Consider the following 14,900-nt stretch of genomic DNA (forward strand, 5'->3'; position numbering starts at 1 on the left):
AATTGCCTGACGCGCGATATCCCGGGTTTGGCGGGACGGGGGAGGGGGAGGGGGATGGACTGACTGTGACTGCCACACTGTGGTGAATTGAATTTGCCACGTTGCACGGCTCGTTGCAGACTCTGCGACGAGTGGTAGCTGCCAAAAAAGTTGCAGCTATTAGATATTAGATATTATATGGCCGCTATATGTTCTCTAAATTGCAACGAAAGATAAAGTGCGTTGGCGTATTTTCAGAAATGTTTGCCTTGAATTTACTCTCTCTACACAGTGTGTGTGTTTGCAACCCAAAATGATGACCAGTGACAGACCCAGAGGATGTTGTCGATTGTGTACTAGATCATCAGCCAAGGGAGCGCCCCGTCTGATGCGTCTACGCATTCATCCGCCACTGACGTCAGTCCGTTCTCGATCCCCATCCGAGCAACTAAAACATGATGATATTTTCTTTTCCAAATTTTGGAAAACGCCCACAGAACCACAAATTATAGAATTATTCCGATATTCTCTGGTCTCTTTTTGCTTTCCAGCCAAAATTTGTGTACAGTATATACCGCGTATATAGTATTGTGTATATGTATGTCTATGGCACTGTCTATATGGAAATCGCCAGACAGTTGTCGAGGGGGGCGGCATGGCGATGGGGGGGTGGAGGGGGGAGGGTTTGTACTTGGTGGCATTTTATTTTATTTTACTTGGAATTTTTGTTTACCCTTTGCTTTGCTGGGGATCTTGCATTGTTGATCGGAAGTTCTGGGGCGGGGAAATGGATCGGAAAGAGAGTATTCCATGGGCCGAAAATAGGTCAACATTTTTCGAAAATTCAACTGGAAGACTTCTCGAAACTAGTATTTTTAGGGGACCACGACTCTGCTATCGTTCTTGTATTATGCCAGTAGATGTCATTCTAATTCAGTATTTAGTTTTGGTAGTATTTTTCTGGTATTTTCTAATGTATATTGAATATTTTCTTGATTTTATTCCTAATATTTTTCTTGTTCATTTTGACTAGTATTACGATATGTGTTTCTACTATTTTAGTATTCATTTTGTGGTATATTTTGATTGTATTTTTCTGGTTTTTGTCTCGATTTGTTAAATTTGATATATTTTTTGTTATTTTATTTTTCTGGTATTTTTTGGTATTTTTGGTATTTTCTGGTATTTTTAGTATTTTTTTTTTAGTATATTCCTGTTATTTCTTTGATCATCAAGGACCTCCTATTGAAGCATTTTAAAAATCTTTAAAATTTTCGTTTGGTTTTAGTTTGAATCGAAAAATATCATAGATGGTCAATCTATCATTTCTCTTCCCCCATCATTAGAATTACTATTAGGATTTTTCTCTTTAGAGTATCTCCGTATTCTGTGTGCCAAAAAGAACAAATCTTTCTTCTTAAATCCACACAAAATGTTTCAATTTTTTAAGAACAAAAGATGGAATTCCGAAGAAAGTACCGTGCAAAATACAAAGGAAAATTCCAATAAATCCCAACAGATGAGTTTTTTCAAAAGATTTTCTATCTACAGATAAATATATTTTGGCAAAATCGAGTATTTTGAATGGGATTTTTGACCCCACGAAATGTGGTGGAAGTGAAAACTCACCTTTGCATCGCGTGGCTGGAACGGCTTGCCGTTGTGCACCCAGCAGATGTCCGGTCGGGGTATGCCACTTACGACGGCCTCCAGCTTGATCTTTTGGCCCACACGGGCCATGGCATTCGACAGCGGAACCTTGAAGCTGGGTAGTTCTGTGGGCTCCAAAGCTGTGGCGAAATAGAGCATACTTTTAGGAGATCGATCCATGGGGTGATGGTTTGCAGTTTTGCACTTACGTTCCACAATCAGGCTGGCGGAACAGTGCTCGATGCCCGCCGGATTGGAGGCGCTGCAGGTGTACACCGCGTCGTCCTCGAGGAAGACCTCCTCGAAGCGGAGCGTGGCCTCGCCGTTGTTGTAGCTGATGACGTAGTCCGGCGAGTCGTCGATGCACTTGTCGTTCTTGAACCACTGCACCGTGGGCAGGGGCACCCCCGCGACGATGCAGCCGAACTGGAAGGAGCTGCCCTCGGTGGCCTTGCCGCTCTCGAGGAACCGCAGGATGCGGGGCGGCACCAGCTGCACCTCTGCGGCATTCTCGCGCACCGCCAGCGTGGCATTGGTGTCGCAGGTGCCCACCAGGTTGGAGGCGCGGCAGCTGAAGCGCGCCGAGTCGGCGGCGAAGGTCTCCTCGATCACCAGGCGACAGATGCCCTTGTCGAGGCTGGTCTTGTAGTCGGCGTGGCTCAGGATGCTGATGCCGTCCTTGAACCACTCGACGGCGGGCTCTGGGGTGCCGGTGACCTCGCACTCGAACACGAATCGGTCGCCCTCGCGGGTCACGGCGTCCTTGAGGGGGCGCACGAACAGCGGCGAGGCGTAGCGCAGCTCCGTGAAGATGGAGTTCACCTGGATGTCCTTGCGGATGTTCTCGGTGACGATGCGCTGCTGGTCCACCTGGTCGCGCAGTGTCTGCAGGCGCGTGATCTCCTCGCGCTGGATGCGGGCCTCCTCCTCGCGCTTGGCCCGCGACTCGTCCTCGCGCCTGATTCGGATCTCCTCCTCGCGCTTGCTGTGCAGACGGGCCTCCTCCTCGCGCTTGGCAATCTCGCGCAGCGTTTGAATGCGCATCTCCTCCTCGCGGGCCGCCTGTGCCCGGGCCAGTTGCTCCCGGGCGGCCTGCTCCCGCACGGCCTTCAGCCGGGACTCCTCCTCGCGAACGGCCTGCTCGCGCAGCGCCAGCTCCCGGGCCGCCAGCTCCCTCTGGGCCTGCTCGATGGCCGCCTGCTGGCGCTGGCTCTCCAGACGGGCCTGCTCCTCCCTGGCCGCGCGCTCCCTGGCCTCTGCCTCGCGCATGGCCTTCTCCCGTTCCGCCTGATCGCGCGAGTCGCGCTCCCTCTGCTCCCGCTGTCGCTGCTCCTGGTTCAGGCGCTCCTGCACAATGTTGATGTCCATCTTTAGCTTGATGAAGGACTGGAAGATGTTCATCACGTCGTTGTACAGCGCCGACACCTTGCTCATGTCGTGGGCGCACTGCGAGGCACTGTCCAGCTTCGAGCGCAGTCCCGGCTCCCGACTGGTGACATAGTTCTCGATGTCGTTGACGAGGTTGGCCGCCTCCACAGAGTCGCGCAGATACGGGACCTTGTTGGAGACGCTGCTGTAGAAATAGCTGATCTCCCGATATTCGGCATCGATCTGAAGGAATCCTCGGATTAGAATGGGTCTGGGGGGGAGTTACTTGGCGCTGGCGTTACCTTTTCGACAACCTCGAAGAACTCTGTGGCCTGGTTGAGGCTCTTTCGTTTCTGCTTCACCTGATCCTTGAAGCCCTGCCACTTGTCGTTGAGCTTACGGAGCTCCTCCTTGACGTACTGTTCGCTTTCGGGATTCGTGATCAGCAGCTGCTGGATCGTCGTATCTGTGAACTTTTCGATGCGTTTCTCGAGCAGCTAAATGGAGGGAAAAGCATGGAAAATATGCTCAAAAGGCGAGTAAATGCGGGCAAGCGTCTGGGGGGGCACAAGAAGAGGGGGGGGGGGGGGGGGGGGGGGGGGGGAAGTGCAGCCAAGCAGTGGATCTCCATCTAAAAGTATCTTTCCCTCAAATGCCAAAAAGCAGAAAGTGCAATAGAAACGTGCCAGCATTCGAAATGTTGTGTGTATCTGTATCTGTATCTATGTCTGTATCTGTATCTCTCGTTATGCAAAGATGTATTTCAAAAGTTTTTAATTACAAACTAACGACAGCTGCCGCTGTCTATCTCTAAGGCATCCCCCATTCCCCCATGCCCCATGCCCCATGCCCCAGGCCCATCCGCTGACAGCTACAACATTTTCAAAGTTGCGATGCGCCCGAGAGAGTTAAAAAAAAAATGTCATTTGGAAATTTGATGAATGTTTTTTTTTGGGTGTTCAGAACTCTGTTTTGCTCATGCAGAGGGGGCAGCGACGGCGGCGGCGGGGGGGTAGATATATGCATATATCTATTCTACAAGTATCTATCTATCTATCTATCTATCTATCTTTCCATCTACCTCGAGAGTGTGGGCTGTTTGGCCCCAGCGTTGCTGATGGCGAGTCGATTTCAATTGCTTGGGCATTGAACACTACAGAAAATGGATCATTAAATCATGAAATAACCAAGGAGATCTGCTCTCTGTTTTGCTTTTGTTTTTCTCTTCAGTGTAGTCTATAAACATAACCCACCTCAACACTTTGGATCTTCCACTTCTACTCAGGGGGGGTTCACTCACCTCAATGGTACGTTCAAAATACTCAAATGCCAGCGATGTGGTCTTGGCCGCCGCCAGACTATCGACACTCTGGCCATTGATGTCGTGCAGCTGCTTGCTGACGCTGTCCAGACTCCGATCGATGTCCTCCAGATCGTTGCGGAACTGCTCGATCTTCTCGAGCCGCTCGAGCGACGACATTCTGGCACTGCACTGCGTCTCGAAGTGAATGCGCAGAATCTCCAACAACTTCAGAATGCGATCGGTGTCGATTTCGCGTGCCCCCGGCGGCTCCAGCACGCGCACCCGATCGATCAGCAGTTCGGATTGTGTGATTAACGATCTAAATTTATCCATGCAATGATCGCGGAATCTCTCGTGCTCTGCAATGCTGCGCTCCACACTGCCCGTGGATGGGGATGGAGAGGGGTGCTGCCTCGCGAAATACTCATCGATCTCGTTCCGCAGCTGGGCAATGTTCTCCAGGAAGAGCAGCACGCTCTCGATGAGAGTGCGATAGTCGTACTTGATGCCGTCGAGGCGGGCCTTCAGCATGCGCAGATTGTTGATCACCTGCTCGATTTTGGCCAGCGACTGCTGGTCCTTGGTCTGGATGCTCAGGGTGGTCTGAATGCGGTGCTGGATCTCGTCCTGGGCCCGCTCAATGTCCTGCCCGACGAAGCTCAGCTTCTCCCGTATGCCCGACAGCAGCTGCTTCGTGTCCATCGACGGGGAACCGAAGACGGGATACAATTGGGTGTCCACCTGGGTGCTCTTGGCAACCGTCTGGGAAAAGAGAGTTTGATTCAGGGCAGGGGCCAGCGCCTCCTCTACTTACCTCCTCGTTGTCGCTCATGACTTTCTCTAGCAGATATTCAACTTCTCGCTTCTCCTGGATGGTCGTTGTCCAATTCTCCAAACTGCTCGTCACGTCGCACTGCCGCTTACTGAAACCGTTCAGCGTCTCTTCCACTGCCTGCGTCGAGGATTTCGTCTCGAGATATGGATCCACAATCTATGTATGCGTGTGTGTGCGTGTGTGCAGCACCAAAAATAGCATAGACCAAAAAAAAAAAAGAAACAAAATAAATGGAAAAAATTAGTTTTTCCTTATTTTATTTTGGTTCTTCAGCTTCAGCTTCTGCTTCTGCTTCGTCAAGTGTCGCAGTGGTTTTTTTTTTCTTTTTTCGTACAACGGCGCGTGGCACAACGCATCTGCCTTTGGCCAGGGTCTGGTGCGTTCTGGCCACAACACCACACCACATCCACATCCACATCCAAATCCGAGGAGAGTCCAGGCCATGCCAGAGACCAGAGACCTGAGACAGACCTATCTATAGCCCTCGCAGCGCGCAAATTGCTTTGCTTTTATTTATGGACTCAACTCGAGAGGAAAACTCGAACCAGAAACAGAAACAGAAACAGAAGGAAGGAAAACTCGAAATACAGCCACCAGCCGAAGCAGAAGCAGCAGCGAAATTTTCTAATTTCAAAATTTTCTTTTGCGGCTGTTGGCTCTCTTTCGTTTTCTTCCCGGTTTCATGTACTACTCGAAACGCACATATGGGGGGGGGGGGGCTATGGATGGGGCCAAATGACGACGTTGTCGTTTCGAATAGATGTTTATGGCCAACCAAATCATATTGTTGATAATTTATGGGCCACCAAAAGCCAAAGGATGCCATCTCTGGCATGGAAATTGAAGTTCGAATACTCTTTCGGAGATCTAAAGCACCTTTGAAGATGAGAACTCTATCGGGCATTGATAGAGGCTTAAACTGAAGCTAGTTTTCATTGGAATCGATGTGGGGTTGCGCTGGAGCTTGACTTCTGTGGATCTCTGCACTGCATTTGTAAGTTCTCTTCAAAGGGAAGGCAGGGCGGAAGACTTTTTCGCTGATCTAATGCATCTTTGGAGTCGGAAAAGCGTTCGGAAAGACCTCTTCAATTTTAATACTCATTTAGTGCAGAGATTGATGCCTCTTTAGGCTGTCAATCTATAGCCAATTTTCATGAAAATGTTTGTGGGATTTCTATTCTAGATCATGGAGATCTCCGCAATGGATTTCCTTGGAAATCTTTCTTGGAATACTCATTTTGAAGATGTTGTGGATCTGGAGCTCAAAATCTGCGGATCTCTGCACTGAATTGACAGCTTTATTCAGTAAAAGTGGGAGCTAGGAGAGGAATACCCTATAGAAGATACTCTTTTTATTAGAGCTAAGATTGCGAGGCTCTAAAATGATATCTGAAACCGATTTGCAGCTTCTTTTGAAAGGAGTTAAAGTGGAGAGTACTCCAGGGCACTACGAAAGTCCCCTGGCTTCAATAAATAGGGCTTTCAGATGTTACGAAGCCACAACTTGGAAGATATGAGAGCTCCGTAAGCCCTGAATTCGTTAGAATTCCTTAATACAAACTTCCCGCTGCTGACGCCACTGCCTCGCGTCCTCTCTCTCTCCCTCTACCTCTCCCTTTTACAGAGTAGCTTGGCAGGGTTTGGCGTTTTCTCTCACTCTCCCACTTTGCCACTAGCTCTATCCTTTTCTATTCCATAAATGGTGTTTATAGTGGATCTACAGATATTTCCAATTTAAGGCTGAAGATGGGTTATCCATTCACTCTTTCTACACCTCAGATGCAGTTCCACTCGAAGCCCTGGCCATAGCCAGCGTACCCCTCTTCTGGGCAGATACTTTTGTGCCGACACAGCTATTGTACTCCCCTAGTCTATGTGCAGATGGTTTATGCTTTTCAGAGCAGCATTAGACAGCGGTGGCAGCGTGCAAATGTGGCAGCTGTCAGCGGCTCGAAGGCGGAGCATGGCAGAGATGCGGGCGGCAAGCGGGACATGCAAAAAAGGGGCAAAGCTTTCAGAGAATTCCAAAGAAACGACTTGGTCTTAAAAGTAAAAGATTCTCCCTCCCTGGGGCCCGCGGGGATACCGACTTTCAAGTTGATGAATCGCTGTCCGCGGGACTTGAGCTCGCCGAAGGCCAGGATAATGTTGGACCACGTGGCCTGGAGGAACTGCAGCTTGTGCTCGTCGGGCGTCTGCTGGAGCTGGCGCTGCAGGTGGTCCAGCTGACTAGAGAGCTCGTTGGCCTGCTCGAAGAACTCGATCAGCAGGGAGACGTAGTCGACGCGCTTCAGCACCAGATCCTTGAGCTCGATCCAGTGCTTGTGCAGGGACTCGGCCTTCGAGTCGACATCGTAGCGCTGCTGAGGGCTCAGCGACTCCAAGTGGACTTTGATGCTCTCGAGGAGTAGGTTGATGAGTTCTCCCTTGATCTGGGTGGGGGAAACGAAAAAGGAAAGAGGGTTCGTTTGAGTTAGAGTCTTAATGGGGTTTCATAGTGTCGCTGGACTCACCTCCAAGTCCTGCATTAGCTCGTGATGCTGCAGGAGGAACTGCTTCGACTGCTGCAGATTCCGGCCCATGTCCACGCTCTGCTGGAGATGCAGCTGGCCGGAGGCCCGCAGCCAGGCCAGGAGCTCGTTGTGCTGGGCGAGGAACTCGGCGAGGGCTCGCTGCACCTTCTGCTGGTCCTCGCTGCTGTGCGCACAGATGCCCTCGATGTAGGCCTTGCGGTTCTCCAGCTCGTCGAGGACCCGCTTGACGCCCTGCGTCTCCGGCTGCGTGCGGCCCACCTCGTCCAAGATGCCGTAGCCGAGTCGCAGCGGCTCCTCGGTGAAGCCTCGCACGTCGCGCTCCACCTTGGAGAACATGGCATAGCTCTCGGGCGAGTTCGGCGGCAGCTTGACGCTCGCCAGCTCCAGCTCCAGCTTCTCCAGGACACTGAGCGTGTGCTCGGCCTTGGCGAAGAACTCCCGCGACTGGTGCAGCCAGTGCTCGCGCTGATCCACCAGATCCAGGTGCTCGGTGCAGCCGCTGAGGACGGCATAGGCCCGGGCACAGGCCTCGTCCCCCGCAAAGAGACCCGCCGACTGGACCTTCTCCTTGGCGCGGGTGATCTTCAGCGCCCGATCGCGAAGGAGCAGCGCCTGCTGCTTCCACTCCCTGTACCGGGCGAGCATCTCGTTGGCCGTGTGCTCGCACTCCCCGAGGCTGTACATGGTGTTGAGGTCCATCCTGGCCTTCTGCAGGGCCGCCTCCAGGTCGATCAGCTCTCGTCCGAGCAGCCCCAGGGCCAGGCACTGCTCCATCTGGGTCTTGCGCGTCTGCCAGGCGACCTCCAGGTCGTTCCTGCGGTCGTGCAGCGCCTCCAGCCACTGCTGCACCTGGTGGACGGCCCGTGTGGCGTCCCGCTTGATGTGCTCGGGCCGCGTGTCCAGGGTCTCCAGCTTCTCGAGCTCCTCCAGCTGCGAGAGCAGCTCGTTGCCGTCCTTGAGGGCGGCCATCACGCCCGTGAGCATGTCGATCCTCAGCTGCTTGAATCTGTTGAGGAACTCCTGCACATGCGGCACGTCCATCGGCTGGGTCGCCGGGGTCTCGCTGCAGGCCATCTCCAGCTGGTCCATGCGCCTGAAGCACTGCGTCATTTTGTCGTGGAACTGTGTGCAGAGCAGCAGAATGTGCTGCCGGTCCTGCAGCAGGTTCAGGATGTCCTGCCAGATGACGTTCAAGGTGTCGGCCATGGCGTTGACCAGCTCCGAGCTGATCCTCTTGCTGGCCAGCAGCTTGTCGGCCTTCTGCACGAATTCGTCCATCGGTCCGGGCAGGCTCTAGAGGGCGGGGTGTCAGAGGGGCTTTAGACGGGGGCTCTCTCGAAGCTGGATCTCTGGCTTACCTGCAGATTTCGCAGGGTATCATCGTGCTCCCGCTGCATGCGCACGGACTCTTCGAGATTCTCGCCCAGCGCCGTGATCTTTGGCTCCAGCTCGACGACTTTGATGTAGATCTTCTCGGGACTCTGCAAAAGATTATCGAAGATGAAACGATGAAACGATGAAGAAAGTTTTCTCCCACAAGTTTGCTCAAGGAATTCTTCTGTTCGCCCTGTTTTCGAGTCACGTTCCTGGGCTCCCAGCCAGTGGCAGCCACACTCGTGTGTCTGCATTTCTCATTCATGAAAACTTGTCGCCAAAAACCTGCTCAAGAGCAAAACGACAATGCTGCACAGAGCAGCTTCTAATTTTGGATAGGCACCACCGCCGCCAGAAGCAGCCGCAGCGGCAAGAGCACCACTTGTGGCAGCCACAGCCGCAGCAGCAGCTCCACTCTTCTCTGTTCTGTTTGATTGCAATGAAGGTCAACACTGGCTGTTTATGGTAATGGCATCCGTTAGGTTTTCCTGTTGGGATGAGCATGTGTCGATACATGGAACAGAACCGAACAGAGCGCTGCTGTGTATGTGGAAAGTGCCACATGCCACAGAAGATACACAGAGGAGAACTGGCTGGCTTTTGGGGGAGGGGGTGGGCTCTTGCGTGGGCGATTAACCATTTATTTTGTGACTCTTTGGGCCATTCGATTTAACGATCTAATGACCGACAATCAATCAATTTACAAAACCATTTAATAGCCATACGATTAAACTAAATGTGGTGCCCCGTTTCGATCCGTTTCGATCCGTTCCGATCGCAGATCATTCGACGGAGTCACTGACTCAATGCTACGTGAGTGAGTTTTCAATATGCAAAATGATAATTATCATAGACTTTGAATAAATTAAAGCCAAAAGCGGGGCCGGGACGGCCTAGCGGGACGGGCAACGTCTAACTGAAATATGAACCATAAATGGTATGACATCACTATATAGTAAACAGCCCCCCACCTCCCGCCCCACGCCGGGCCATAACGAGACGACGTACTTTTATGCATCACTCGTAAAGCATTATGCATATGGCCAGGCGCCCCCCCTCCCCCCCTTCCCCTCCCCCAACTCCTGCATCTGCATCTGAATCGTATTTCAAGTGTTTTTTCGTCTTTTTGCACGCACCGAGCCGTTAAGACTGCATTTTGAAGACATTTCGTCGGCCAAGGCGCATGTGCGGCACTTGTGCAATCCCCAAAGTACAACCGAGGCGGAAGTAGAAGAGACTTTCGAGGGGACGGGGTGGCATGGCCGATGATATAATGCCTCAAAAGCCCCCCCCCCCCCCCCCCCAGCTCTAACAAACAGTCGATCGAGAGGGAACAAGATCAAGCGGAGGTCCGGGGAGGTCCGTCCATCGTCCACTTTCAGAGGCGCTTAACGCCAAACACGTTTTTGGCTTTTAAATTAATACTTTGTGGCAGCGGATAGAACACGATTTCGATATGAAATTACCTTGGTTCTGGCTCTGTCGAACCTCTCCCCCCCCCTACCCCCTCCCTCTGGCGTTCGTTCTTATCGTTTTGTATGAAATCATTGCGCATTTTTATGGAGCGCCGCCGCTCTTTCATTACGAACCTGCCCGCTCGACCCCCCCCCCCCCCCCAAACCATTGGCCACGTAATCCCCGGACTGCCAGCCCGATCCGATCGTTGATTTAATTGGGGAATAGCCATTTTTGTGGAGGCGTTGGCTTGATTTTGCAGGATTTATATGCCCCGATCGAGGGGCAATCGAAAAGTGTGGGCTCCAGATCCTTCTGTATGGGAAACTATTTAATTATGGATGGAAACAAGATTAAACTTTCGACTCAGCGATTCAGCATCTACACAAATACCCTCTATGTATGCTTAGAGCCAGTTTCAATGAGAGATTTGTGGCTTCTTTCTTTGAGGCTTTCATTGAAGGAATGACCAAAAATTAAGTTGGTTTTGTCATATTTTGAGTTTGAAAGTTTACCCGAATACCCCTTATGTGTGGTCACAGCCATTCAGCACGTACGGAAATGGCCTCCCAGCTTTTTTATGGGTTTTTTAAACTATTTTTGTAATCCAAGTTTGTATTTGTTGACCAGAAGATCTTTAATCATCGACACTCGAGTCATGGAGCGGTCAAACGTTGCGTGTATTTTGTTTTTGCATTCTCGGGACCGGTCGCCGTCTGCTTGAGAGGAGGATTGGGACTTTTCGATTCTAGTTTTCATGGCATTGATTGGAGGAGAAGCCCTAAAGGTTGATTGACAGTGTGACCCCCACCCATGAAACCCCTGGGTTTTCCCTTCGTTTGTTTTCCTTTCCAAAAATCCCCCTCAAACCTTAATAAATTCCCTGTTAGGCAGAAAAATCGAATTAAATTCGCAATTAATGTGCAATATTCAGAGTTAAGAGTTCATCGACCGAACCCTGACCTAATATTTGCATACATTTTGTGTGAAAATGAAATACGTGTTCATCAAATGAACAACTAAACACACTCAAATGCCGTGTCTGTCCGCCTTGGGGGGGAAAGAGGAGCATTTTTATGGGCAGCTTGTGCTCTCGATTAAAGGTAAAAGCTAATTGAATACATGATTGAATACAAGGCTCATTAAAGTGACATAAATCAAATGTCTGTCTGTCGGTTGATAGGGAAATGTGTACCATAAAAAGTTTATACAAATATCAGGCCAAAAACTAATAAAAGTCCCTACTAACATTGGCTGTGTGCCTCCGATACAGACGGCAAATATACTCATCGTGGCAGCATTAATGTATTGTACAAATACGACAACACGACAACACGAGAATATGCAAATGTATTCGAGTATTTACTTTGGGGGCACTCAATACCCCTCCGCCGCCCCTCTGCCGTCCCTCTGCCACGCTCCGACGCGCCTTCCATTAAAACCCAACTTGATTTTTGTCATAAAACAAAGCACAAAAAGCAACAAACAAATCTAGTGCTCTGATGTTCTATTAACAAAAGGTTAGTGCTGGCTTTTTCGCATCATTCTCAGATCATCAAATCAGCGTCATCATCCATCGCATCGCATGGCTGTCGTGTGTGCCTCGGCGAGTGATGTCAGACTTTTGAGTTCTATAAATACACAATATATCGTTATAAACATAAAACCAGCAACAAATTTGTGTTCAGGTTCGGGCTTTGGGGCTTTCTAGGTCGCACTTTCCCAGGCCTCTCGTACTCTCTCGTACGAGATACGATTATGGGAGGCCGGCCGCCATCGAATGCAATTTAAATTTCAATTTAATTCGCAAAACAGCAACAACAAAAAATGAGAGATAATTTCTATAATTGTTTCTACAAATTGTTGGCCACGACTCTTGCTGCAGCCACCGAAGGAGGAGTCGACTCCGCCGCTGCACAGCGCGACTTTCATTGAACGTTTATCGGCGAATATCAGTTTTCATGTAAACATGCAATATATTTCGCGTCTCTAACTCTACGAAACGTGCCTCCATCGGCGGCACGCCTGCGCCTTCTCCTTCGCCTTCGCCTTCTCCTTTGCCGCCTCCTTTGAGCGGCAATTACAGCAGCTGGCTGTGGCGAAATTTATGCCCCACTGGAGGCAGATCCACCTCCTCCTCGACTCGTTTCCCGTTCGCTTATCAATCAGTGCGTGCCAAACTGTTTTGTCAGTTTTCGCTAAGTAGCAGCTGTGCATTAAAGCCACTAGATAGATACATAGATACAGCCCGGCGCAGCCCGTCGCAGCCCGCCACACATATCCCCCAAGGCATGGCTTTGGTTGGACTCCAGTCGACTCCAATCCGATCAGAGATCCCCATCCAAGGGGCAAAAGAGGAGCCTCCGACTGCGTCTGCGTCTGCGTCTGCGCATAGAATACATTATTTTTTAGCGCTTGAAAATGTTGACATTCCCCACTGGCACCATCGCCAGCTCCAACTCTTGGTTAGGGCTGGAATTTTTCAATTACTGATAAGATTTACAGCCCCATTCACGGGTGACACGACATCAAGAGTGGCTGTTGGATGTGATTTACATTGGAAAAACAGTGACTGAGAGGTGACTGCGCCGCGTCCTCTCGAAGGGAGTTTCTTTGGAATTTTTAAAGATATTTTGAATCAAAGTTTAAAGCAAAAAAAGGTGGGTACACATATTCCCAGGGAAGTAGTGCTTACGACGCCAATTTAGAGAAAGTGTTACTCAAAAAATCACCCTTTCACACATCCCCTAGCTGGGCTCCAGTGATTTGCTGTGGCCGCATATCTGTTGCAAGGGAAAATGGCAAGGCCACGCCCCCGCCTCGTACGTCTCTCGGGGCAAATGGGCCATAAATCACGGTGACAAATCACAGAAAGCAGTGACTTGATTGCAACCCTGTGACGCGGGGTCCTGCCCCGTCTCTGCCCCATGCGAACACGTCTCGGCGGCACTGTGTGTGTCTCCGTTTGTGTTTGTGTTTGTGTTTGTGAGAGGAATGCGCTGGCTTTTCCATGCGTAAATTTATGTGCCTGCCAGGCGTCGTAAACATTTCTTTTAGCCGCCGCACGGCTTTCTCAGCTCTCTCCCTCTCTCTCTCCGTCTCTCTCCATGTCTCTGCGGGAGAGAGAGAACTCTTTCTTTTGGCACTGCGCAGCTGCAGCCGTTTCACCCACGCCAGGCCCAAAGCCATGGCACATAACTCTTGCAAAAAGCGACAGACAGATGGACGGACGGACGGACAGTGCCGTGCATAAGTACACGCTCATATGTCTAAGCAATTTATGAGTGAAAAGCTGTGTGTGCGACTTTTACAAATGAAAATGCCATAAATTCAATTAGAGTTTTTCCATCGCTTGCACATCGCCATCGCCTTTTCTGGGCTTTTCCTCGATTGCAAATCAGAGCAGATCGTCCCCCCTCGAAAAGCAGGTCGCCTGTTGCGCCCCAATTCCTTCACTAAAGCACTCCTGCCTCCTCCTCCTCCTCCTGCCCCTCTTCGGCCCCTTGGATGCGGCTCCAACAAGTCAAATTAGTTTCGCGCATTTCATTCAATTAATGTCTGGCCCATTCCGTGGCACACGCAGGGAAAAATCTATTTATTTAGAGAGCATCACTAAGCAAATATGTAAATCTTCTCCAGGCCTTTGATGTTTTTCTTCTTCTTGGGGTTTTTTTCTCCTTTTAATTGGCTTCAAGGCGGAACCATAAAACGAAACATTTTGTAACCAGGCCAAGAAGAAGGAGACCCAGTCCACCCCCCTCCCCCTCCCCCTCCCTCCGCCCCTGAAAGAAACACTTGTAAATGTTTTCGGTGTTGCATCAACAAACATTGTAATCGAGTGAATTTTTGCGTCAGAGATTGATGTTCCTAAATGGTATTTCTGGTGGTCTTTGGTCATTCCTTGATGGGATTTTTGTTAATCGAAGGGAGGGAGGGGGCGGGGGATTACGTAAATCATGTCCACATGTGGGGTAAGGGATTTTATGTGGATTCTGGTCAAGGCAATAAAGTTTCCAGTCAAACGATTTGCTGACAAGGAAATTCACTGAAGAAACGGAAGGAATGGATGGAATGTGGCGTGGTATTTCTCATACTTTGTCCGCTTCAATGGGATCTTTCCACACATTTGCAATTATCTGAAAACATCTCAATTATCTTGCAACATTTTGTAGAACTTGTGGGGCATACACACAGACATCTTCCTGTGGCCACAGTGAAAGCTGCTTTGGCGGAACGACAACACTCCCTCAACCATCCATCACTCCATCACTCATGGGCTCGCGATTGGAAATCGTGTGAGAGCTTTCACTATTCCGCCATGGATCGCAGAATGGGGCTGGGATTCCACTCTGACTATACGATATCTCAATTATCAGAGCATTTTGCAGGTGCCGAAGAGGAG

The 14,900-nt window shown here is 50.3% G+C and overlaps 1 protein-coding gene across 11 annotated transcripts in view; it reads right to left on the minus strand.

Annotated features, from left to right (window-relative positions):
- LOC6900857 (titin-like) overlaps positions 1-14,900 on the minus strand; it is a 125,617-nt gene that overhangs the window by 105,265 nt on the left and 5,452 nt on the right. For 8 of the 11 annotated variants that reach the window (XM_033385485.1, XM_033385484.1, XM_033385483.1 and 5 more), the window contains exons 3-11: positions 9,028-9,150; positions 7,649-8,962; positions 7,226-7,567; positions 5,115-5,291; positions 4,298-5,062; positions 4,079-4,150; positions 3,300-3,494; positions 1,839-3,240; positions 1,609-1,769 (exon numbers count right to left, since the gene is read on the minus strand). In XM_033385485.1, the coding sequence (XP_033241376.1) occupies positions 1,609-1,769; positions 1,839-3,240; positions 3,300-3,494; positions 4,079-4,150; positions 4,298-5,062; positions 5,115-5,291; positions 7,226-7,567; positions 7,649-8,962; positions 9,028-9,150 (4,551 nt within the window). The remainder of the gene's footprint in view (positions 1-1,608; positions 1,770-1,838; positions 3,241-3,299; positions 3,495-4,078; positions 4,151-4,297; positions 5,063-5,114; positions 5,292-7,225; positions 7,568-7,648; positions 8,963-9,027; positions 9,151-14,900) is intronic. The other 3 variants (XM_001353991.4, XM_015187933.2, XM_015187927.2) reach the window with 1 other exon arrangement.

This window comes from Drosophila pseudoobscura, chromosome X, assembly GCF_009870125.1.
Source record: "Drosophila pseudoobscura strain MV-25-SWS-2005 chromosome X, UCI_Dpse_MV25, whole genome shotgun sequence".
NCBI classification, from domain to species: Eukaryota; Metazoa; Arthropoda; class Insecta; order Diptera; family Drosophilidae; genus Drosophila; species Drosophila pseudoobscura.